At 42.3% G+C, this 26504-nt stretch overlaps 1 protein-coding gene across 50 annotated transcripts in view; it reads right to left on the bottom strand.

The window, feature by feature from the left end:
• The window catches only part of LOC132393562 (uncharacterized), a 266331-nt gene that overhangs the window by 208645 nt on the left and 31182 nt on the right, over positions 1 to 26504 (bottom strand). For 18 of the 50 annotated variants that reach the window (XR_009511947.1, XR_009511938.1, XR_009511969.1 and 15 more), the window contains 3 exons: positions 18082 to 18134; positions 10704 to 10860; positions 6194 to 6278 (listed from right to left, as the gene is read on the bottom strand). Coding sequence is in view for 5 of the 50 variants with exons in the window: in XM_059968987.1 (XP_059824970.1) it covers positions 6194 to 6278; positions 18082 to 18134 (138 nt within the window). In the remaining 45 variants the exon portion in view is untranslated. The remainder of the gene's footprint in view (positions 1 to 6193; positions 6279 to 10703; positions 10861 to 18081; positions 18135 to 26504) is intronic. The other 32 variants (XR_009511964.1, XR_009511965.1, XR_009511980.1 and 29 more) reach the window with 3 other exon arrangements.

Below are 26504 nucleotides of genomic sequence, written 5' to 3'. Positions count from 1 at the left end.
GTAGATTCCAAATAAGAAGAAATTTTGAATGGAAGAAGGACACTACCATGACTGACAAGTGAAGTCAAAGCAGAAGTAAAAGCAAAAGAGAAGGCATACAAGGAAGTCAAAGCCAGTGGGAAGATAGAGGATTGGGAAGCTTATAAAACTTGCAAAAGGAAACTAAGAAGGTCATTAGGAAGGAAAAGATGAATAATGAAAGGAAACTGGTGACTAATATCAAAGAAGATACTAAAAGCATTTTTAATTATATAAAGGGTAAAAGAGAGTTGAGGATAGATATAGGACCAATAGGAAATGATGCTGGAGATATTGTAAGGAGAGACACAGAGATGGCAGAGGAACTGAATGCATATTTTGCATCAGTCTTCACAGTGGAAGACATCTGCAGTATACCGGACATTCAAGAATGTCAGGGAAGTGAAGTTATTGCACTGGAAATTACAACTGAGAAGGTGCTCAGGAAGCTTAATGGTCTGAGGGTGGATAAAATCTCCTGGACCTGATGGAATGCACCCTTGGGTTCTGAAGGAAGTAGCTGGAGAGATTGCAAAGGCATTAACAATGATCTTTCAAGAATAGATAGATTCTGGCATCATACCAGATGATTGGAAAATTGCAAATGTTACTCTGCTATTTAAGAAGAGTGGGAGACCGCAGAAAGGAAACTATAGAACTGTTAGCCTGACATCAGTGGTTGGAAAGTTGTTGGAATCGATTATTAGGGATGAGATTTCAGAGTACCCGGAGGCACTTGACAAAATAGGCCAAGGCCAGCATGGTTTCCTGAAAGGAAAATCCTGCCGGACTAACCTACTGCAATTCTTTGAGGAAATCACAACCAGGGTAGACAAAAGAGATGCAGATGCAGTAGTACTTGGATTTTCAGAAGGCATTTGACAAGGCGCTACATATGAGGCTGCTTCGTAAGATAAGATCCCATGGAATTACAGGGAAGTTACTAGCATAGGTGAAGCAATGGCTGATGGACAGAAAACAGTGGGAATAAAGGGATCCTATTTTGGCTGGCTGCCGGTTACCAGTTGAGTTCCACAGGGGTTGGTGTTGGGACCACTGCTTTTTACAATGCATGTCAATGATTTGGACTATGGGATTAATGGATTTGTGGATAAATTTGCAGATGATACGAAGATAGTGGAGGAGAGGGTAGTGTGGAGGAAACAGAGAGCCAGCAGAGAGACTTAGATAGTTTAGGGGAATGGGCAGAGTGGCAAATGAAATAACAATGTTGGAAAGTGTATGGTTAAGTACTTTGGTGGAAGAAATAAGCAGGCAGACTACTCTTTAGATGGGGAGAGAATTCAAAATACAAGAGATGCAAAGGGACTAGGGAGTCCTTCTGCAGGATACCCTAAATGTTAAACTCCAAGTTGAGTTGGTGGTGAAGAAGGCGAATGCAATATTGGCATTCAGTTCTAGAGGTCTAGAATATAAGAGCAGGGATGTGATGTTGAGGGTCTATAAGGCACTTGTGAAACCACACTTGGAATATTGTGTGCAGTTTTGGGCTCCTTACTTTAGAAAGAATATACTGGCATTGGAGAGGGTTCAGAGAAGATTCTCGAGATTGTTTCCAGGAATGAAAGGGTTATCATATGAGGAATGTCTAGCAGCTCTTGGGCTGTATTCCCTGGAGTTCAGGAGAATGGGGGGGGGGCGGGGGGGCAGGTGGATCTCATAGAAACATTCCAAATGTAAAAAAGGCCTGAACAGATTAGATATCTGGCAAAGTTACTTCCCATGGTAGGGGACTCCAGGACAAGAGGGCACAACTCTTACAACAAGAGGCAGGGTTTGAGGGTCAGCACAACATTGTGGGCCAAAGGGCCTGTAATGTGCTGTACTATTCTATGTTCTATGTTCTAACTTCAGGAATGAAGGACATCCATTTAGAATAGAAATGCGGAGAAATTACTTTAATCAGAGGGTGGTAAATCTGTGGAATTCGTTGTCATGAACTACTGTAGATGTCAAGTCATTGGGTGCATTTAAGGCAGAGATAGATAAGTACTTGATTAGCCAGGACATCAAAGGCTATGGGGAGAATACAGGGGAGTGGAGATGACTGGGAGAATTGGAGCAGCCTGTGATTGAATGGTGGAGCAGACTTGATGGGCTAAATGGCCTACTTCTGCTCCTATATCTTAAGATCTTATGGTCTTGTAGGTCAAGAATACATATTAATCCACTGATTACAGAGGGGTAGAAGCTAACCTTAAACCTGGTGGTACGTGCATTTATCAGACTTTTTTATCTTCTGCTCATTGGGAGAGGGGAGAATAGAGGATGTCTGGGATGAGGATGATCTTTGATTGTAACTGAGCAGCTGAATTTCAGCACAATGAAAGGACCTTCCCAGTCTGGTAGAGAATGGGGATAGTGCAGATGTTTACAAAGATCGGCAGGCTTGGAGCTTCAGCTCAGGGCTAACAACCCTGCCCAATGAAGCAAAATTTTTACCAAATCAAGAATGAAAATTCCTTATACATCTGAATACGACAATATCCCTGTGTCTCTATCCTGTACTTGCATGACTGACAGTAGTGAAAACTGAGAGGAAGCTACTGACATGATCAAGGAAGCCCTAAATGAGGACTTCCATTGCCCCTCACAACTCATTTGAAATTACCCCCATCACCTTAAATGCATGCCCTCTGGTATTAGAAAATTTGACCTGAGAAAGAGATACTCCCTATCTGCTCTATCGGAGCCTCTCATAATCTCATAGACTTCAATCAGATCTCCCCTCAGCCTCTGCAGCTCCAGTGAAAGCAACGCAGGTTTGTCCATAGCACATGCCCTCTAATCCTGGCAGCAACCTGGTAGACCTCTTCCTCACCTTTTCCCAAAGACTGGACACCCTTCCAACAATGGGGAGACCAAAACTCTGTGTAAAACTCTGGATGCAGCCCAACTGGAGTTTTATAAAGCTGCAACATAACTGTCTGGCTTTTGAACTCAATCACTCAAATAATAAAGGCAAACATACTATATGCCTTCTTAAACACCCTATCAATGAGTGTAGCCATTTTCAGTGAACGGTGATCTTGGACCCCAAGATTAGTGTAAAGAATAGGCATTTGATTGTCATTGCTGGTAAAATAGCCTGTTTTCTTGCTGTGTCTCCCTTAGATTCGAATCATACTTCAGAACAAAATGCATTTTACTAATTCAAATTACTTCCAGACTTGCCTGGGCTGTGAGGTGCAATAAAAATGCAAAGCTTTCTCTAAAGCAAGGTTCAATAATTTATTCAAAAGAAAAATAAGACACTGCTCATCAGACCACTGAAAATTGACTTGCATTTCTCATGGGCATCAATTGCTTTGGTTGGGTAGTGTTTGTGATGTGATCTGTTGAACACAATCAATATTGTTTCTGTGAACCTTTTCCATTGAATAAGTTTCCCGTGTTTTTATTTATTTCGAGATTCTGCATGGTACCAGGCCCTTCGGGCCCAACAAGCCTGCGTTGTCCAATTACAGGCATGCAACCGAACAACCTCCTAACCTGTATCTCTTCAGAACATTGTAGGAAACAGGAGCACAATGTCACAGAGCGTACGAACTTTCCAAACGGCACTTGGAATTGAACCTAGTCTTTGGTGCTGTAATAGTGTTACACTAACCGCTACATTACTGTGCCACCTCTAATTTCTTGTTACCCACTCAGGGGCAAAAGGCACAGGGAAAAGCAGTTCCGTCTCTCCTCCTGATCTGAATCAATGAGGAAGAGACCGCTGACTGTTCAAGGGAAGAGGAATGTGGCTCCCCTGCAGAGCAGAAACAGGGGCAGGCGCCCCCCGGATCTGAAGCAGCCAGTAGGAAGTGTTGAAGAGAGAGAAGAGGAGTGAAAATGATGAAACACACAGCCCAGTCAAATGGTCAACACCAATCATTTGAAGGAGACGGTAAATAATAATAGACCGATCATTGGAGTGCGGAGACGGAGAGCTGATTTGATGCAGGTGAGGGGCATAGTCAGGGTGAAGGCACATGGTCTTTTCCCAGGTCTGGGGCATCAAGATTCACATAGAGATTCATTTATTTATCATACATACATTGAAAGATACAGATTGCAACCAACACAACCCAAGGATGTGCTAGGGGCAGCCCACCTTCATCACCACACATTCTCTGTCCACACAGCATGCCCACAATGTTCAGCAGAACAACACAGAATATAACAAAACAAGTGACAGACCAACAACAGCAAAACAAGCCCCTTTCCCCTCTTTTACACACGCACACTCACACTCACACTCCAAATGAGACTAGCACAGCTAGGTACACATGAGCAAGTTAAACAAAAGTGTCGTGTATTTAATATTTCAATAATATTTGAGTAATCTTGTATATATCAATTGATTAAGTATTCTTGTTCATTTAAATAATTAATTGCGAGTTGTGTTTTATATATATATATGAACTGCATATGCATCACGCTACTTGGTGACATATGCACGCCTCACTTAAAGCAATCATGAAATTAGACTCACATTTTGGGCTCCTGTGTCTTCCTTTGAATTAGTTTAATGTTTTGAAGTTAAAAAACATAACAGTGATGATGAGGTATTTTTAAGACAAATCTGAAACAGTTACTGACCTGTTGAAGTGCGGCGAGACGACTAAGTTAAAAGGAAAGCACAGCGCGGAACATCGAATTTTTAAAATTACAGTGCAGCTCAGCACATGCGGAGGTGAGCAAGTGTTTTAAAAAGGCAGGACATGGAAGAATTCATAGGTTCATAAAGAGTGAGTACTGAGTGATGATAATAATTTTTAAAGAAGAACAGCAATGGCTTGCTACATCAGAAAGATAGACATGTTTGGTTACATAAAAGATAACTGGAATATGAATACTGAGCTAATTGAACAGTATTTTGAAGACAATGAAACAGCCAATGAGAAGCTAGTACCAGTTTTGTAGAGTGCATTGGGTTTAAAACAGTTCGCTTTGAAATTTAACTGCTCCAATCAAACTACCAGAAATGAGGTTTGCTGGTATTGCAAAAGCGATGCAGTAACATTTAGAACCAAAGCTATTGTTGATTGCAGAACACTTTTCGTTTCATAAGTGGAATCAAAAAGAAGGGGAGTTAATTTCACCATACATGGCTGAATTGAAGAGATTGTCTGAGCATTGTAAGTTTGGTAATGGTCTTAAAAATGCCATGGGAGATTGTTTGTGGAATCTTAAAAGAAAGCATTTAAAAATGGCTCTAACTGAAGCACAGCTCACATTTAAAAGAGCAGTTGAAATTGCTGTAACAATGGAAACTGCAGACAGAGACACAATCGAGTTGCAGTCAGGAATAAAAGTGAGCATGAACAAAATTGCTGCATCTAAACAGAAAGCAGCCTGGTTGAACAAATTGTATTACGGTTAGAAATCAATCCGCCATTTGCATGCCACATCTCCTATAATAAAGTAAACTGAAAGTGAATTAAGAAAGGTACCTGATAATGCCACAACTGTCTCTATACTATACACCATAAACCATTGCCCAACATAGGACAAACAGATGCGGATGCCAACCTCTGTGCTTCTGGTTGGAAAGTGTATTGGAGTAAGGAAGGACCATGCTGCTCAGAGGAATCATGAAAGCGATGAAAGTAGTGGGCCAACTACAACAGTTTTTGTGGGCAACATATCTGAGAAAGCTTCTGATATGTTCATCAGGCAGTTACTTGCAAAAAGTAGTTATGTTTTAAGCTGGAAGGGAGTTCAAGGATATTCAGGAAAGTTGCAAGCATTCAGCTTTTGTGAGTATAAAGAATGAATCGACTCTGTGTGCATTAAAGTTATTGCATGAATTTCAAGTGGGAGACAAAAAGTTGCTTGTAAAAATAGATGCAAAGACCAAAGCCCAGCTGGATGAATGGTTGGCCTAAAGGAAAGGAGTCAATGGAGATACAAAACAGGGGATTCATCAGATGATGTGGATGAGGAAACCAAGAGGAGAGATCAGATTGTAAAGAGATCAATAGAAGGATTAATAAGAGAATATTCCAGTGAACTAAATGCACCTTCCCAAGGTCAAGATTCACATCTTAGAAAGAAGAAAAAGGAGAAGAGAAGTGCCCACAGCTGTTATAACCTCTTCCTGCAGTCTCATAGTCAATTCTTACAGAACCCCAGAATCTGGGTTTGCTTCACAGACACGTCTCACCTGCCAAGAAAAGCGATCCCCCTTGTCAGGAAAGACGTTATCTCCGAAGAGTGAGAAATCCTCCACAGTGATTAAATCTTTAGGCCTGAAAGGGACAATTTAAAATTTACTGCACTGTGGATGTCTGTATATAGTAGTTGTGTTATAATATGTGTACAGTTGAGACAAATTCTCTGTTGATTTGGAGTTTATAGCTCAGCAGGGTGGAGTGTTGTGTGTTTAATATTTCAGTAATTGCCTATATCAGCATGCTATTACGTAATACATGTGCACCTCACTAAAACACAAAGTTAGATTTGCGTTCTGGATTCCCGTGCCTTCCTTTGATTTAGTTTAAAGTTTTGAAGTTACAAAACATAACAGAAAGGGCCTGTTCCTTTAATGTATGGATCTATGATCTAATACTAATGTAATCCTGATGGATAATTTGCCATATCTGAAGAAAGATGAGGGATTGGTTCCAATCTCTAGACTAGAAAATGGATTAGTCAAAAAACATATCAGATTTCAGAGGGTTTTTTTTACACACAGTGAGTGGTGGATGTGTGGAACACACTGCCAAGGGTAATGGTAGAGGCAGATACATTAAGGACATTTAAAAGACTCTTTGATAGGAACACGGATGATAGGAAAAATGGAGGACGATGTTGGAAGGAAGAGTTAGATTGATTATGGAATAGGTTAAGAGATCAGGACAACATCATGACCAAAGGGGCCTGTGCTGTGCTGTAATGTTTTTGTGTCCTGTGTTCCAAGTTTTAGTAGGAGGTGTCAAAGGTAGGTTTTGTTACACAGAGAGATGGATGCCTGGAATACACTGTCGAGGTGGCGGTAGAGGCTGATACATTAGGGACATTTAAGAGACATTTAGATAGGCAATTGGATGTACAAAAATTGGGGTGTTTAGGGCTGTGAGGGAGGGAAGGGTTATACTGATCGTGGAGTAGGTTTATATAGGTCAGAACACAATCAGCAGCTGAAGGACCCCTATTGCCCTGTAATGTCTTATGTTCCGTGTTCTTAGTGGGGTAACTCACTAACCATAACCCACAACTCACTAACCATGACCCAGACATCTCTTGAATGTGGGAGGAAGCTGAAGCACCCAGAGGAATAACACATAGTTATGGAGAAACGTACAAACAGTAGCAGAACTCAGTGATCACTGGCACTGTAAAGTGATTACACTAACCACTATGCAATTTACTGCCCCTATAGATAGGACAGAATGTCAAAGGTCTGATATCCAGATTGGAAATGTCACTTACCTGAGGGCTCAGCTTTATGGTGAGAGGGGAAAACTTTAAAGAAGATTTGCAAGACCATTTTTTACAATTAGACCATAAAGCATAGAAGCAGTGATATTCAGCCATTCAGCCCATTAAGACTGATCCATCATTCATCATGGCTGATTTATTTTCCTTCTCAATTCCATTCTCCTGCCTCCGCCTGGTAACCTTTGATTCCCCCTACTGTTATGAGTGATGAACAGACCTGATGGAAAATGGGGTGCAGAGTTAACCATTCCCCAACCCCCCCCCTCCCGAGAACTACGAACTGTTGTTGTTGCTATGCTGCTACTGAGAGAGAGAGATGAAGTCCAGGCAAGAACATCTGCTACAGATAAGAGGGAGGGAGTTGATTTATTGTATTTTGACTCTTCCTGGATTATTTATCTTTCACTACAAGGACTTTACTTTGCTCGTTAACATTCCTCAGGAGACAGCAGGATTGGCCTGATTTGATGGACACGGTCATTTAGAGTTGATGGATAGCTGAGATCCTGTAGGTAGGGATAAAAGACAGATCTGGAGAGACACCCTTCAGACACACCAGTGGACACTGACTGAGTGTTGGGAACCCACAGAAAGGTGAGGGTTTCGGAGACCAAATCAGGAGATCGGTCAATAAAGCTCACAGTGTTACAGCAGGGCCGGTGGGGACTTGTGTGTGTGTCCACTCATGCCAGAGTGACGAGTCCACCACAGAAGAACGGTCTAGCTGAAGGACGGAGGGGTCATAACTGAATGACCACAACGACACAATGGGTTAAGAAAACCACAGAAGGTTTGCCTGCTGCAACTGCCTAATCTCTCGCTCTCTCTCTCTCTCCCCAACGATTACAACACAACAACCATCACTACCTCAGCACACATGAACTGAACCGAACTTTATACTTATCTATGACAATTCATTTACCCCTAGACATCAATAGAGCTTGTTTATTATTGCTTGTTATTATTCCTACACTTTTAGGTTTATTACTGCCAACTTGTTTTATATGTATATTTGCATTTTTGATACAGTATTGTGTAGTTTACTAATAAACACCTTTAGTTTGGTACCACCAGACTCCAACGGATTCTTCTTTCTCTGCTGGTCAGACACCCAGTTACGGGGTACGTAACACTACTAATCAAGAACCTATCAACCTTTGCTTTAAATATGTTTATTTAATTATTTATTTAATGACACATTGCCAGTACGCTCCTCTGGCTCTTGGATCCACCCCTACCCCAGCAAACCCACAACCCCGATTAATCCTAATCTGATCACTGGACAGTTTACAATGATGAGTTAACCTACCCGATATGTCTTTGGACTGTGGGAGGAAACTGGAGGACCCAGGGAAAACCCGTGCATTACATGGGGAAGATGTAGAGAGACACAATGACTTCATACAGAATAGCATCGGAATTGAACTCCAAACTCCAGAACTCTCCGAGCTGGAATAGCGTCATGCTTACCACTACGTTACCATGGTGCCAAATGACGGTCTCCACAGTTGCCTGTGACAATGAATTCCACAGATTCACCACCCGCTGGCTGAGAAATTCCTCCTCAACTCTGTTTTCATCAGGACTGAGAGGTGCCAGTGACATGCTTCCAGGAGATGTGGTGGAAAGAAATGTAGCAGCAATATTTAAGAGGCATTTAGTCAAGCCCAGGAGCAGTTAGGGATATAGGTCATATGCCAGTAGATGGTTCAATTTGACATCGTGCTGGGCACAGACGTCATGGCCTGACGAGTCTGTTCCTGTGCTGTACTGTTCTCTGTTCGACATTCAGTTGTTACTCCAATCATTCTGTCCCGGAGCTGTTGGATCAGGCTAAGCAATGGATTTCATGAACACTGGCTTGTCGATGATTAAATCTTAAGTTAATCACAAGCTTCATCACAGTTAAAACTAGTCTTATCACAACCTTGTGGCGGTTTAGAGGCTTGAATGCCTCATTGACCTGGAGAGCTATGTGGGCTGGAGGCAGGGCCTTGTGCTTGGTCTCTTGGTAGGGTCACCCATGCTAGATGGGTCAAAGGGTAGAGGCCAGACTAAGAGTGGTCCACTGGTCCTCCAGGTTCAGGGTTCAGCTCGGGGCTAACAACTTTGACTGGTCAAATAAAACTGCAATGAAGAATCCTTCCATGGGAAGGTAGAGTTAGATGGATCTTAGAGCAGATTAAAATGTCAGCACAATATTGTGGGCCAAAAGGCACGTACTATGCTGGACTGTTTTATATTTTATCTTCCAAGATCTGTCTAATCCATGCCTCGTACATAGCCCTCCATTTTTCTTTCATCCATGTGCCTATCTACCTCTAAGAGGACCTTAACCTTCTCGTAGGGTTTAGAGGCTTGGGTATCTCAAAGACCTGGAGGACTATGCTGGCTAGAGTCAGGGCTTTATGCTTTGGCCCTTGGTAGGGTGATCCATGCCAAACAGGTCACAGGGTAGAGGCCAGACTAACGGTGGCCCACTGGTCCTCCAGGTTTGGGGGTGCAGCTCAGGGCTAACAATCCTGACTGGTCAAACAAAATTGTTACCGAAACAGCAATGAAGAATCCTTCCATACCTATGTGCCACAGTATGGACAGACAGAGAAGGAAGACCTCCATTGTTGCATTAGACACCAGCAGTATGTGCTTGTCTAAGGGTTTTATAAATGTCTCTAATGTAATTGCCTATACCACCAGTCCTGGTAGGGCATTCCACACACTCTCTGTGTAAAAACACCTAGCACATTCCCCCTTATAGTTTCCACCTTAAAAGAATGTCCTCTACTGAATGCAGATGAACTTAACAATTCTCAATCACTTCTTTATACAAAACTGCAAAATGTCGAACTCCTTCGCACCTTCTCCCACTTGGCAACACTTGCATGCTGTCCCCAGCACATTCTCAGACTGTGCTGATTGTTAAATGATTCATTTCACCAAGTGTTTCGATGCTCAGCACATACTTTGATAATAAATGTAGTCTGTACTTTGTACATTGTACGTGAGAAATAAATGAGTCTGAATCTAAGCATTGTACCAATGGAGAAGGTTGCTACACTGAAAGATTATTGTCTTGGATGAAACATTAAATAGAAGTCTGATCTACCACGGATTGGAATGTTCCTTTGGTGCTACTTTGAAGAGCAGAAGATTTCCCCCTGGTGTCCCAAGCCAATATTTATTCATCAATCAGATCCCAAAGCTGAACTACTGATGATTACATTGCTACTTACAAAGTCTAAGTGCTGGCTGTGTTTCCTGTATTGCCAGAGTGATTGCACATCAGTACTTCACTGGCCATGAAGCAGTTTTGGAGACGCAAGAGGCAGCAGGTGCTGGAATCTGGAGCAACACACATATCGCTGGAAGAACTCAGCAGGTCAGCGGCATCTGTGGAAGGAAATGGGCAGTAGAGGGGTGATGGCCGTTATGAAGAGGTGAGGGGAAGGGGTGGAGAGCTGGCCGATGAAGGAGGGGAGAATGGGAATAGCGACTGATGCTGAGGTATGATAGGCAGAGATGATAAATGGCTACAACCTCAGATATACACTGCAGAGCATTCTGACTAGGTGCATTACCAACTTGTGTGGAGGAGACACTGCAGGGGATCAGCCAGCTTCATTATGGGCACTAGCTTCCCACCATCAAGGACTTCTTAAAAGGCAGTGCCTCAAAAAGGTGGCATCCATCATTAAGGACCCTCTTCTCAATACGACCATCAGTGAGAAGGTACAGGAGCATGAAGATTCATAATAAATTCAGATGCAGCTTCTTCCCCTCCGCCATCAGATTTCTGAATGGTCGATCAACTCATGAACACTATCCTTTTTATGCGCTATTTATTTATTTTTGCAATTTATAGTAATTGTTGTATCTATGCACAGTACTGCTACCAAAAAACAACAAATTTCGTGACATAGTTCACTGATAATAAATATTATTCTGATACCAATGCTCGCTGCTTTGCCAAAGAAAAGCTCCTCTGATAAAACAAAGTGCCATATCTCTGCATATATGCCTGCTTGCTTTGCAGAAAAATTTATACAGATATTACCAGGATGTGGGGACCTGATTTTAGGAAAGAATTAATAGGTTAGGAATTGATTCACTTGGACACAGGAGAATGAGGAGAACACACTCTGGAGAAACTCAGCAGGTCAAACAGCATCTATGGGGAGGAATAAACAGTCAACTTTTTTTCCTGAATCCTTCATCGGGACTGGAAAGGAAGGGAGAAGAAGCCATAATAAGAAGCACAGAAACCTATGGCGCAGTCCATCACGGGGAAAGTCCACCCCATCATTAAGAAAATCTACACAAAAGGCTGTTGTAGGATAGCAGCATCCATCATCTGGGATGCCCACCAGCCAGTTCATGCTCTCTTCTCGCTGCTGCCATCAGGAAGAAGGTACAGGAGCCTCAGGACTCACAGCACCAGGATCAGGAACAGTTATTATCCCTCAACCACCAGGGTCTTCCCTCTACTTCACTTGCATTATCATTGAAATGTTCCCACAACCAATGGACTCACTTTCAAGGACTCTTCATCTCATGTTCTCAACAGTTATTTCTTATTTATATATTTATTATTATTATTTCTTCCTTTTTGTATTTGTACAGTTTGTTGTTTTTTGTGCACTAGTTAATCACCTAAGTTGGGGTAGTCTTTCATTGATTCTGTTATGGTTATTATGCTATGGATTTATTGAGTATGCCTCAAGACAATGTATCTCAGGGTTGTATGCAGTGACATATATGTACTTTGATAATAAATTTACTTTGACCTTTGCTTCTGATTCTGAGATGATGGAATCTGATAGGGAAGGAAAGTGCAGCACAATAAGGAAGTGCTGGGGTGGGGGCGAATGGGAATGTTGAGCAAGGGGGAAGGTGCTGAACAAGTGGACACAGTGGAAGATCCCTCCCAACCTCTGTTGTTATTTCCACTTTCCCTTCTGACACTATTTTTATTTAGAGATATAGCACGGAACAGGCCCTTCCAGACCAATGAGCCAGGGCCACCCAGTTACCCCAGTGTGACCAACTGGCCTTCCAACCCATTCGTCTTTGGGATCTGGGACAAAACCAGAATACCCAGAGGAAACCCCTGCAGGAACATACAGGACTGTCCTTACAGACAGCGACTGCTACTGAGTCTGGGTCACTGATGCTGTAACAGCATTATGGTAATGTACCACACCCCAGGCTGTCCTGAGAGATGGGTGAATACTGTTCCAGAGGGGCATGAGGTGGGAGAATTGAGAGGGCACTGGGCTCAGATCCCCGTATTCAGAGTGACAGAGACAGGTGTCTCAAAGCATCTAGTGTGCTAACGCAAACAATCTCAGAAAAGTAGGTGGAAGCCTGGGAAGAATTCTCTTTTCCATCTGCTTATTCATTTTCATCTCCCCACTTGTCATCTGCCAGCTCTTGTTATTCAGAGATGTGGAAACCATAGAAAGAGTGCAGAGGAGACTTACAAGGATGTTGCCTGGATTGGGGAACATGCCTCATGAGAATAGGTTGAGTAAACTCGGCCTTTTCTCCTTGGAGCGACGGAGGATGAGAGGTGACCTGATAGAGGTGTATAAGATGATGAGAGGTATTGATCGTGTGGATAGTCAGAGGCTTTTTCCCAGCTAGCTGAATTGGCTAGTATGAGAGGGCACATTTCAAAAGTGTTTGGAAGTAGGTACAGAGGAGATGTCAGGGGTAAGTGACTTTTTTTAAAAAACCAAATTTCATGAATATTTACAGAGAACTCAAAAGGTTGTTAATGTGGTCTTCAACACCATATATATCCTGGTGATACTGAATTTCTAGGCTAGACACCATAGGACCAAAGGGCACAGCTTCAGAATAAAGGGACAGAGAATGATGATCTGTAGAATTCGTTGCCTCTGAGGGCTATGGAGGACACCATTGGATGTACTTAAGGCAGAGCTTGATAGGTTCTATATTAGTGGCATTAAGCATTATGGGAAGAAGGCAGAAGAATGGGGTTCAAAAAAATCAGCCATTATTGAATGGTAAAGCCAACTCAATGGACTGAATAGCCAAAATATACTCCTATAACTTTTGATCTTATGGTCTCAAAGTGCTTAATATTTGCCAGGATTGTGCAGCCCATGTTTCAGCTGTCCCCACATGCTCAAGCCTATTTTGGAGCAGGATACAACCTTTTGAAGACAGATTGGGTACCAATTGATCCACACTTGATTCAAGATGTTGTGAAGGTACTTTCTCATCAGAAAGGGAAGACAGATTATGAAATAAACTTGCACAAAGTATAAAAATGGATAGTAAAAGTTTTTATAATTATATAAAGCAGAAAAAGGTGGTTAAAGTGAATGTAGGTCCCTTGGAGGAAGAGAAGGGGGAATGGATATTGGTTAATGAGGAAATAGTCAAGGCTTTGAATTACTATTTTATGTCAGTCTTCATGATGGAGAACACATCTAACATGCCAAAGAGAGACATTATGGATGCGATGGGAAGTGAGGACCTCGATACAATAGCTTATCTCTAAAGAGGTAGTGTTGAGCAAACTTGTGAGCCTGAGGATAGATAAGTCCTGATGGAATCCATCCCACGGTACTGAAAGAAGTGGCAGAAGTTATAATAGAAGCTTTGGTGATAATTTACCAAAATTCTCTGGACTCTGGGCAAATCCCGGCGGACTGGAAGACAGCAAATGTCACGCCACTGCTCAAAAAAGGATGAAGGCAAAAGGCAGGTAACTAGAGGCCAGTTAATTTAACATCTGTAATTGGGAAAATGCTTGAAGCGATCATTAAAGAAGAAATATTGAGACATATGGTAAGAAATAGATCCATCAGGCAGATGCAGTATGGATTCAGCAAAGACAGGTCCTGTTTGACAAATTTACTAGAGTACTTTGGGATATAATGAGCACAGTGGATAGAGGGGAACAGATGGACATTACTTACTTGGATTTCCAGAAGGCATTCAATAAGGTGAAACATAAATTGACCTGTCCGTAAGATAAGGATGCATAGAGTTGGGGGTGATGTATTAGCATGGATAGAGGATTGGTTAACTAATAGAAAGCAGAGTTTTGGGATACATGGTTGCCGATCAGTGGTGAGCAGTGTGTCACAGGGGTCAGAGGGTGGTGAATCTGTGAGATTTTCTTCCCAATGAAGCAGCGGAGGCTTCCTCAGTAAATAAGACAAGCTTGGATAGATGTTTGCATAGCAGGGGAATTAAGGGCTATAGGGAAAAGTCGGGTAGGTGGAAATGAGTCAATGGCCAGATGAGCCATGATTTTATTACACGGCAGAGCAAGCTCAACAGGCCAGATGGCCGACTCCTGCTCCTATTTCTTATGTTCTTACGTTCTTGATTTGAAACATATGTGTTTACTCTCTGAGGAGGCTGAAGAGAACTACACATATAGGGTGCCCAAGAATTTTGCATAGTACCGTAGTAATTTTATGTTTTGCACTGTACCGCTGCCACAAAAATAAAAACAAATTTCATGACATATGTGAGTGATGATGTACCTGATTCTGATATGGGGGCAGGGAGACGGGAGTCGTGGCTGGGAAAAGGGGAAGGGAGAGGGGAGGGAACAGGAAGCACCAGAGAGACATTCTGTAACGATTAATAAACCAACTGGTTGGAATGAAATGGCCTTGTCTGGTGCCTCAGGGCTGGGTATGTCTGCACCCGCAGCACCCCCCACCCCTGGTACTCCATCTCCCGCCTCTCCTGTGAGGATCCATCCTCACCGCTACCAACGTTCTTTGCACCCGCTAGATTTACAAACTCACTCTGTGTAGACCAATAGAACTATATACACGTGCCTAAGACTTTGGCACAGTACAGCATACAAAGATCAAAGATTCTAAGTCCATTTATTATCAAAGAATGCATAAATTATACAACCTTGAGATTTGTTGCTCACAGGTAGCCACAAAGCAGGAAATGCAAAAGAACCCAATTAAAGTAGAAAAAGAATAAAAAGAAAAAGAAAAACCTACACCTGATACACAAGAGGGGATAAAAACACAAAACATGGAAACAATTGAAGCAAACAATGACATTCTGAATCAAAATTGAGTCCTCAGATCTGAACCCTGGACCAGCCCACTTATCAGCTCATCATATGATTGGGTACAGAGCACAACAGACAGGGCAATCTTCATAGCCTCAGCATCATAGAGAGAGTGGAGTGGCCTTCGCGGAGAATGAGTGAATCCATCTCTCGTCCCAGATCCCAACACTCTGTCTTTCCAGTCTATCTGGGATGGTGTAAACTGACCAAACAGTGAAACAGTGAAAGGCTCTGGTGCTCTGGAAAGGGCAAGAACATCTCAGAGTGTGAGCAAAATAGGCTCCCGCCTCCAATCTGGGCTGTCGTATCGTACATACACATGTCATATATACAGAAAGGAGTCAGAACTGGGCTGGTAATCTCACTTACCCTGCTCATGAAAGACTTGTCACACTCCCATCAGGGAAGAAGCTATGTAGCATACTATTCAGGACCACCAGACTCAAAGCCAGTTAACACGAAGTACACTGCAGATGCTGTGGTCAAATCAACACGTACAATATGCTGGGGGAACTCAGCAGGTCGGACAGCATCCGTTGAAATGAGTAGTCAACATTTCGAAGGGTCTCGGCCCGAAACGTTGACTGCTCGTTTCAACGGATGCTGCCCAACCTGCTGAGTTCCTCCAGCATGTCGTACGTGTTGATCAAAACCAGTTACTTTGTCCAAACAGTAAGGCTGATCAACATCTCCACCCACTAACCCACCCCTTCACAGTCAATGACCACTACTTTATCATTTCTTGTCAGTTATCTTCTGTACAGACACTCCTATGCCGAGCGCCACTTTATGGACACACATTCAATTGATGTTGATAAGCTCTCTTCTGTATTTATATTTATTGCGTGTGGCATGGAGATATGTTTCTACAGAGGGAGATGCAAGGTGTTCCTTCCTTCCTCTAGCCTGCAGGACAACCTCGGGCAAAGTGTAGTAACTGCTTAGCCCCTTGATCAGGGACACATGAAGCCATGGGAGCAGGTGGTGGATGGTCATATAAGCAGCTGGTGCATATCACAAGTCCTGGTTATACGATCACAGATGCCAGACAGACGGTCTCTGAAGAGTATTGATAGTGGCTGGGGTCACTGGTCTTGTAAAGACACTGTGCAGCGGATGGCAATGGCAAACCACTTTTGTAGAAAAATTTGCCAAGAACAATCATGGTCATCCGACTGTAATTGCTTATGTCATCTGACGCAGCACATAATGATGATGATAGTTCTTATGGTGTTCTTTATCTTTTTGTGTTTAATTTGTGCTGCATCAGTTATGACTAACAATTATTTCATTCTCCTTTACATCTGTGCGCTGGAAATGACATTAAACAATCTTGAATCTTATACCTTGATTATTGAAACGTGTTTGTGTTAACAACATACACATTTCAATATTTAAGGGGCCTTTGGGATTCTAACAGTCTATCATTCATTCTTTGGGGTTTTTCTACTGTTTCATGGATGTCTGTGAAGACTAAGAATTTCAGGCCGTCTACTGTATGCATTCTCTGACAATCAATTGAACTATTGAACATAAAGATGTAGCCTATAAGCACATCATCCAAATGCCAAAAGCAGTCAGACCTTGTCAGGGGGGGAAATATTGGTCTGAAGACGATCTTTCAGAAAGGAGAATGACCAAGTAACCAGATTCAGGAGGGCTTCTAGTTGGAGTTGTAGAGCTGGTCCCAACTCTTTGACAAAAATAACTTTAATTCCAATTGCTTCTTGCAAACCTTGACGGAAGATCATCTATTCTGAGGATCCGGGATATGAAATGTGCAGGGTGATAGAGAGGATATGAAGAAGATTGGATAAAACAAAGAAAAAATTACAGAGATTTGAAGAAAGAAGGGAATGGAAACAAATGATCTGGGAAACTATTTAAGAGCCAAGACCCCCTTCTCCATTGTAACATTCAATGGATCATCCTGAAGGTCCATACTGTCAATAGTGATACATCAAGAACATTTACAAAGGACATCAAGGTCAAAATAAATTTAGTATCAAAGTATGTATATGCAACCATATCCTAGTTTGACATCCATTTTCTTGCAGGCACTTAAAGGAAAATAAAGACATGCAATACAATTTATGAAAAACTGTACACAAATTGACAAATAAGCAATGTGCAAAAGAAGACAATCTGGATAAATGAAAAGAAAACAAGAACACTGAGAGCCCTTGAAAGTGAGTCTGTAGGTCATAGAATCAGTTCAGTTTTGAGGTGAGTGAAGTTATTCACACCAGTTCAGGAGCCTGATGGTTGTAGGCTCAAGAACTGTTCCTGAACCTGATGTTCTGGATCTAAGGTTTCTGTGCCACCTGCCCAATGGGAATAGGGAGAAGAAAGCATGGTACAAGTTGTCAATATTAGGAGGGTCTACGCTCATAAGGAAACATCTCTAATTATTTCCAACATGGTCCATTGGAATGCAAGAAATGCAGATCCCTGAAGTGAGACTGTCTCGGAGATGCCACAAGGCAAATTATATTTTACAGTGTTAGCAATTATGAGGCAAACATACTTACTTTATCTTCCACTTCATCAGTATTGAGCCGTATCGATGCGGATTGCTCTCCTCCTGCAACAGAAAAGACGGAAATGAACAGGGATGACAGACTGGCTCAGAGGGTAACTTTCTTTCTCCACACCTCAGTGCTGCAATGTCATAGGCTCAACTCTCACTCCAGAGGTTCAGGAACAAGAGAATAAACTTCAAATTTCAAGAAAAATTTATTATCAAAGTACATAGATGTTACCATTTACAACCCCGAGATTCATTTTCTTGCAGGAATTACAGTAAGTACAAAGAAAGACAATGGAATCGATGAAAAAAAGCACACAACAAGACTGACAAAGAACCAATGTGCAAAAATCAACAAGCTGTACAATTACAAAAAGAATAAAAGAAAAAACAAAATCATAACAATAAATACACGAGAAATAAATATTGAAAATATGAAATGAAGAGTCCTGGAAAGTGAGTCCAAAGAATGTGGGAACAGCTCAGAGTAGTATAGACCATAAGACCGTAAAGTATAGGAGCAGAATTATGCCAGTTGGCCCATCGAGACTCATAGCTGATCCAGTTTTCCTCTCAGCCCCAATCTCCTCATATCCTTTCATGCCCTGACCAATCAAGAATCTATCAACCTCTGCCTTAAATATACATAAAGACTTGACATCCACAGCAGCCTGTAACGAAGAATTCCACAGATTCACCACTTTCTAGCTATAGAAATACCTCCTCATCTCTGTTCTAAAAGGATGCCCCTCTATTCTGAGGCTGTATCCTCTGGTCTTAGACTCTCCCACCATAGTAAACATCCTCTCCACATCCACTCTCTCAAAGCCTTTCACCATTCGATTGGTTTCAATCAGGTCACCCCTCATTCTTCTGAATTCCACTGAATTCCCACTGCTCTTCTTCTGACAAGCCATCAAATCCTGGAATTATTTTCAAAAACCTCCTGTGTTCCCTCTCCAGTTACAGCACATCCTTTCTAAGATATGGGCCCAAAACTGCTCACAATACTCACCAGTGCTTTATAAAGCTTCAACATTACATCCTTTTTTAATATTCTAGTCCTCTTGAAATAAATGCTAACATTGCATTTTGCCTTCCTCATCACAGATTGAATCCGGAAGTTAACCATTAAGGAATCCTGAATAAGGACTCCCAAGTCCCTTTGTATCTCAGTTTTTTATATTTTCTCTCCATTTAGAAAATAGTCAACTCTTTAATTTCTTCTACAAAAGTGCATGACACTATACTTCCCAACACTTTGCCATTTATTTGCCAGTTATTTGCCATTTCTTTGCCCATTCTCCTAATCTGTCCAAGTTCTTCTGTAGCCTCTCCACTTCCTTCAAACTACCTGCCATCCACCTATCTTCATATCATTTACAAACTTTGCAAAAAAAAAACATCAATTCCAAAATCAAAATCATTCATATATAAATCAAAAAGAATTGGTCCCAACACAGACTCCTGTACAATACCATTAGTTACTGGTAGCCAGTGAGAAAAGGCTCCCTTTATTCCCACTCTTTTGCCTCCCGCCAACCAGCCACTGCCTGAACCATGCTAGAATCTGCCCTGTAATACCAGGGCACATAGCTTGTTAAACAGCCTCATGTGTGGCGCCCATCAAAGGCTTTCTGAAAATTCCAGAACACAACATCAACCGATTCTCCTTTCTCTATCCTGCTTGTTACATCTTCAAAGAATTCCAACATAGTTGGCAGGCAAGGTTTTCCCTTGAGGAAACCATACTGACTACAGCCTACTTTATCATGTGCCTCCAAGTATCCAGAGACCTCATCCTTAATACCCAACTCCAACATCTTCCCAAACACTGTGGTCAGACTAACTGGCCTATAGTTTCCTTTCTTCTGCCTTCTTGAAGAGTGGAGTGACATTTGTAATTTGCTGCTCTGTTGTCATCCCTTCCAATGTTCTTTTCCAATCAATTCTGGCCAACTCCCCTCTCATGCCTTTGCAATTCCCTTTACTCTACTGTAATACTGATACACCTGGCTCAAATCTCAGGGTGAATTTGATCATATAATGATCACTCTTCCCCTAAAGGTTCTTTTACCTTAAGCTCACTAATCAATCGATCCTAGCTTTGTCTGAGGTCTTACCTAATTCTGCCTCCACAGCCTCTCCACTAACTGCTCTGGCACTCTGGTTCCCATACCCCTGCAACTCTAATTTAAACCCCACCATGCAGCGTTATCAAACCTTCCTGCAAGCATATTCGTCCCCCTCCAGTTCAGGTGCAAACCATCCCTTCTGTACAGATCCCACCTTCCCTGGAAGAGAGACTAATGATCCAAAAGTCTTATGCCTTCCCTCCTGCACCAACTCCCTAACCATGTATTAAGCTGGATAATCTTCCTCATTCTAGCCTTGCTAATATGTAGCACAGGTAGAATTTCTGAGATCACAAACCTCAAGGCCCTGCCCTTTAGCTTAGCACCCAAGTCCCTAAACTCCCAATGCAGAACCTCATCACTCATCCTACCCATGTCATGGACCACAACTTCTGGATGGTCACCCTCCCACTTAAGAATGCTGAGGATTCAATCCGAGATATCCCAGAACATGGCACTGGGGAGGCAACATACCATGTGGGAATCTCATTCTCACCCATAGAACCTCCTGTCCATCGCTCTAACTAACAAATTCCCTGTCACCACAGTGTGTGTCTTCTTTTCCCCTTCTCATCTGAGTCAGAGGCAGACTCAGTGCCCAAGACCCAACCACTATGACTTTCCTCTGTTGGGTCATCCCCCCTGATAGTATTCAAAGTAATATACCTGTTGTTGAGAGGGATGGCCACAGAGGTACTCCAACGGCAGCTCCTTAACGCGGTTTGTTAGAAGCTGCAGTTGGATGCACGTCTCGCACTTGTGGTCATCAGGGACACTGGAGGTCTCCCTGCCTTCCCACATCCTGCAAGTGGAATACCGCCTGCCTGGCATCTCTACCTAGCTGAGTAGATATAAAGAAGAGAAGGAAAAAAAAACTTGAGATTTTCTTCCCGAGTGAAGCCTCTCTTTGCTGAAGCCTTGAAGAGCTAAAGCCTTAAGATCAGCACTCTGAATGTCCACTCAGACGACAGCTGGTGAAGCTCCAGTACCACCCTGCCTGACATGCATCCTCCTGAATTCATTAAACCAAGGCTCTGCCTACTCCTTCCAGTAGATATAAAAGGTATAAAATGAATGAGGTAGACGAGCTGGTGCAGTGGTGTTGCCAGAAGACCAATAAGACCAAGGAATTGATTGTGGCCTTCAGGAAGGGGAAATCAGGAGACCACACTCAACTGCTAATTGAGTGGTCAGCGGGGAAAGAGTGAGCAGCCACAAATTCCTAGGCATCAACATCTCAGGAGATCTGTCCAGCCCACTGAGTCTGCTCCACCATTCCATCATAGCTGACTTATTATCTTCCTCAACCCCAATCTCCTGCCTTTTCCCTTTTCTCCTGCCTTTGATGCCCGGACTAATCAAGAATTTATCAAACTCCAATTCAAATATTCTCAGTGACTTGGCCTCTATAGACATCCATGGCAATGAATTCCACAGATATACCACTGACTCAACCTGCAAGTTAACCTTCAGGAAATGATACAGTACCTTTATTTTTTCTACAAAAGCCCATGACTATACATTTCCCTACATTATGTTCTATCTTCCACTTCTTTGCCCATTCTCCAAATTTGTACGTCCTTCTGCAGATTCCCTGCTTCTTCAACACCACCTGCTCCTCCACCTATCTCTGTATCATCTGAAAACTTAGCCACAAAGCTATCAATTATGCCATCCAAATCATAACATGTAACCTGAAAAGAAGCAGTCCCATTACCTATCCCCATGAAACAGCACTAGTCACTGGCAGCCAACCAGAAAAAGCCTCCTTAATTCTAATTCTTTATCTCCTTCCAGTCAGCCAACCTGCTGTCTATGCTAGTGCGTTTCCTGTAATACCACAGGCTCATTCAGCAGCTGAATAAGCCTTCTGAAAGTCCAAGTAAACTTGAAAATTTCTATAGATCTGAAGTAACACACACAAAATGTTGGAGCAACTCAGGAGGTCAGGCAGCATCTAACCAGTCAACATTTCAAGCCATGATCCTTCTTCAGGACTGGAAAGGAAGAGGGAAGATGCCAGAATAAAAAGGTGGGAGGAGGGGAAGGAGAACTAGCAAGTATGTGAGAGTTGAATCTTGGTGGGCAGGAAAGATAAAGGGCTGGAGAGGAAAAAATCTGATAGGAGAGGAATGTGGACCATGGGAGAAGGGGAAAACGGATGGTCACCAGAGGGAGGTGATAGGTGGGTGAGAAGAAGTAGAAGGCCAGAGTGTGGAATCGAAGAAGGATGGGTGAGGGAAAAGCATTACAGGAAAGAGAAATTAATATTCATGCCATTAGGTTAGAGATTACCCAAACGGAATATGAGGTGTTGCTCCTCCACCCTGAGAAAGGCCTCATTGTGGCACAAGAGGAAGCCATGGACCAATATGTTGATGTGGGAATGGGAATGGGAATACAAATCATAGAGGGATCACAAATGGAGAGAGTGAGCAATTTCAAGTTCTTGGGTGGTCAAGAGCTCCCTGCTCCCAACACATCAACACAGCTGCAAAGAAGGCAAGACAGTGGCTATATTTCATGAGGATTTTGAAGAGATTTCTTTGTCAACTAAAACACTTGAAAACTTCTATAGATGTACCATGGAGAGCATGCTGACAGGCTGCTTCACTGTCTGGTGTGGGCGATGGGGGCGACTGTACAGGATTGAAGGAAGCTACAGGAAGGCGTAATATTAGTCAACTCCATCATGGATTCTAGCCTCTATAGTACCCAAGACATCTTCAAGGAGCAGTGCCTCAGAAAGCCAATGTCCATAATTAAGGACCCTCATCACCCAGGGCATGCCCTTTTCTCATTGTTACTGTCAGGAAGGAGGTACCGAAGCCTGAAGGCACACACTCAAAGATTCAGGAAAAGCTTCTTCCCCTCTGCCCTCTGATACGTAAATTGACATTGAACCCATGAACGCTACTTCTTTTTTAAAAATATATATATTTTCTGTTTTACACAATTTTAATCTATTCAATCTACATGTATACATTTAATGTAATTGATATATTTATTTTTTCTTTCTATATGATCATGTAATGCATTGAACTTCTGCTACTAAGTTAACAAATTTCACGATACATGCCGGTGATAATAAACCTGATTCAGAATTAAAATGGTTGGCACTGGGAAATTCTGCTTCTGGAGTGGTGGTGCTTGATGAAACAGTCCCCCAACTTACGCAGGGTCTCACCAGTGTAGTGCAGGTTACATCCGTTGGAATGTGATGACTAGTTGCATCATATACACACATAGATGCTGGAAGAACTCAGCAAGTCAAGCCTGACCTTTTGAGTTCCTCCAGCATTTTGTTTCTGTTGCTCAAGAGGTCTAGATGTTACCCAAGATGTCAGGATCTCTTGGGTATATGGTTGGACCACAGCTTGGAATGGAAGCTCCAATGCACAGGATCACAAGAGGTTGCGGAAACTTGTAAGCTCAACCAGTTCCATTCCAGACACAACCTTCTGCACCATCAAAGACACCTTCAAGAGGCAGAGCATCAAAAAGGCACCATCTATCACAAAGAAACTTCAGCCTCGGAGACATGCAATTTTCAATTTACTAGGGAGGAGATACATGAGTCTGAAGATCCACACTCAGTGATTCATATGACCAAAGACACAAGAGGTGAATTATGCAATTCAGCTCATCATGTCTGCTCCGTCCTTCAATCATGGCTGATTTATTATGTCATTCAACCCCATTCTCCTGCCTTCTCCCATAACTTTTGATGGTCTTGCTGATCAAGAACCTATCAATCTCCACTTTAAAAATACCCAGTGACATGGCCTCCACAGCTGTCTGTGGCAATGAATTCCACATATTCACCACCCTTTGGCTAAAGAAATTCCTCCTCATCTCTGTTCTAAAGGGAGGTCCTTTTATTCTGAGGCTGTGCCTTCTGGTCCTAGACTCACCCACTATGGGAAACATCCTGTCCACATCCACTCTACCTAGTCCTTTCAATATTCAATCAGTTTCAATGAGATCTCCCCACCCATCCTTCCAAACTCCAGCAAGTACAGTCTTAGAGCCATCAAATGCTCCTAATATGTTAACTTTTTCATCCCCAAAGTCATTCTTATAAACTTCTTCAGGACCCTCTCCACTCCCACCAAATCCTTCCTTATGTATGGGGACTAAAACTGCTGACAATACTCTAAATGTAGCCGTACATTTAAATTCTCAGAATCAGAATCAGGTTTATTATCACCAGCATGTGACATGAAATTTGTTAATTTAGCAGCAGCAGTTCAATGCAATACATAATCTAGCAGACAGAAAGAAAAAATACATAAAACATAATAATAAATAAACAAGTAAATCAATTATGTATATTGAATAGATTATTAAAAATGTGCAAAAACAGAAATACTGTATATTAAAAAAGTGAGGTAGTGCCCAAAGCTTCGAAGTTGATTCAGGAATCGGATAGCAGAGGGGAAGAAGCTGTTCCTGAATCACTGAGTGTGTGTCTTCAGGCTTCTGTATCTCCTACCTGATGGTAACAGTGAGAAAAGGGCATTCCTTGGGTTGCTTTTATATTCCTATCCTTTCAAAATGAATGCTAACATTACATTTGCCTTCCTTACTACCAGTTCAACATGCAAGTTGACCTTTATGAAATCCTGCACGAGAACTCCAAAGTCCATTTGCACTGCTGATTTATGAATTTTCTCCCCATTTAGAAAATAGTCTATATTCCTTCTATGAAAGTACATGACCAAAAACTTCTCTGTACAATATTCCATCTGTCACTTCTTTGCCCATACTTCTAATCTGTTTAATTACTTCCGTCAACTCCAGGCTTCATCAACACTACTTGTCTATCTACCTATCTGCAGATTTGTCCACAAATCCATCAATTCCATTATCCAGATCATTGACATGTAACTTGAGAAGTAGCTGATACAACTTGCGGAAGAGCAACAGTCACCAGCAGACACTTAGAGAAGGTCCGCTATATTCCCATGGTTTCTCTTTTGCAAGTCAACAAATCTTCTATACAGTACATGCTAGTACCTTTCCTGTTATAACGTGCCCTAATATCTTATTTAGAAGGCTCATGTGTAGCACCTTGCAAAGGCCTTTTGAAAATCCAAGCCGATATCCCTCTGACTCTCAACACAGGTGCCCCTCAGAGCTCTGTATTAAGCCCCCTCCTTTACTCTCTGTATACCCATGTCCATGTCGCCTCCCACAGCTGCAATCTGCTAATTACATTTGCTGACAACGCTACACTAACTGGCCTAATCTCAAATAATAATGAGGCAGCCTACAGAGAATAATTAATCACCCTGACACAGTGGTGTCAAGAAAACAACCTCTCCTTCAACGTCGCAAAAACAAAGGAGCTGGTTGTGGATTACAGGACGAATGGAGACAGGCTAACCCCTATAGACATCAATGGATCAGGGGTTGAGAGGGTAAACAGCTTTAGTTCCTCGGCATAAACATCACCGAGGACCTCACGTGGTCTGTACATACCAGCTGTGTGGTGAAAAAGGCACAACAGCACCTCTTGCACCTCAAACGGATGAAGAAGTTTTGGTATGGACCCCCAGATCCAAAGAACTTTCTACAAGGGCACAGTTGAGAGCGTCCTGACTGGCTGCATCACTGCCTGGTATGGGAACTGTACTTCCCTCAATTGCAGGACTCTGCAGAGAGTGGTGCAGACAGCCCAGCGCATCAGTAAATGTGAACTTCCCACTCTTCAGGATATTTACAAAGACAGGTGTGTAAAAAGGGCCCGAAGGATTATTGGAGACACAAGTCACCCCAACCACAAACTGTTCTAGCTGCCACAGCTAGAACAGAACCACAGCATAAAAGCCAAGTTCCGGAACAGCTTCTTCCACCAGGACATCAGACTACTTAATTCATGCTGGCGCTACTGAATTTCTATGTTATATTGACTATCCTGTCATACATAATATTTATTATAAATTACTATAATTGCACATTGCACATTTAGACAGAGACATAACACAAAGATTTTTACTCCTCATGTATTTCAAGGATTTAAGGATGTGAAGAAAAAGCATTTCAGGATGTATATTGTATACATTTTTCTGACATTAAATTGGACCTTTGAACCTTTGAACTTTTAAAGTCAATTCAATTCAACGGCTTGCCTTGGTCTCTTCTGCCTGTTAATTCTGCAATGGTCTGGTGTGGAAACACCATTGCACTTAGGAGTAAAATCTTTAAAAAAGTATTGGACATGGCCCAGTCCATCATGGGTTAAGCCCTCCTCCCCATTGAGCACATCTACATGGGACACTGTTGCAGG

The sequence above is a fragment of the Hypanus sabinus genome, chromosome 4, assembly GCF_030144855.1.
Source record: "Hypanus sabinus isolate sHypSab1 chromosome 4, sHypSab1.hap1, whole genome shotgun sequence".
In the NCBI taxonomy this organism is placed as follows: domain Eukaryota; kingdom Metazoa; phylum Chordata; class Chondrichthyes; order Myliobatiformes; family Dasyatidae; genus Hypanus; species Hypanus sabinus.
Note: the sequence above shows the minus strand (reverse complement) of the source record. Positions and strands in the feature narration are given on the sequence as shown.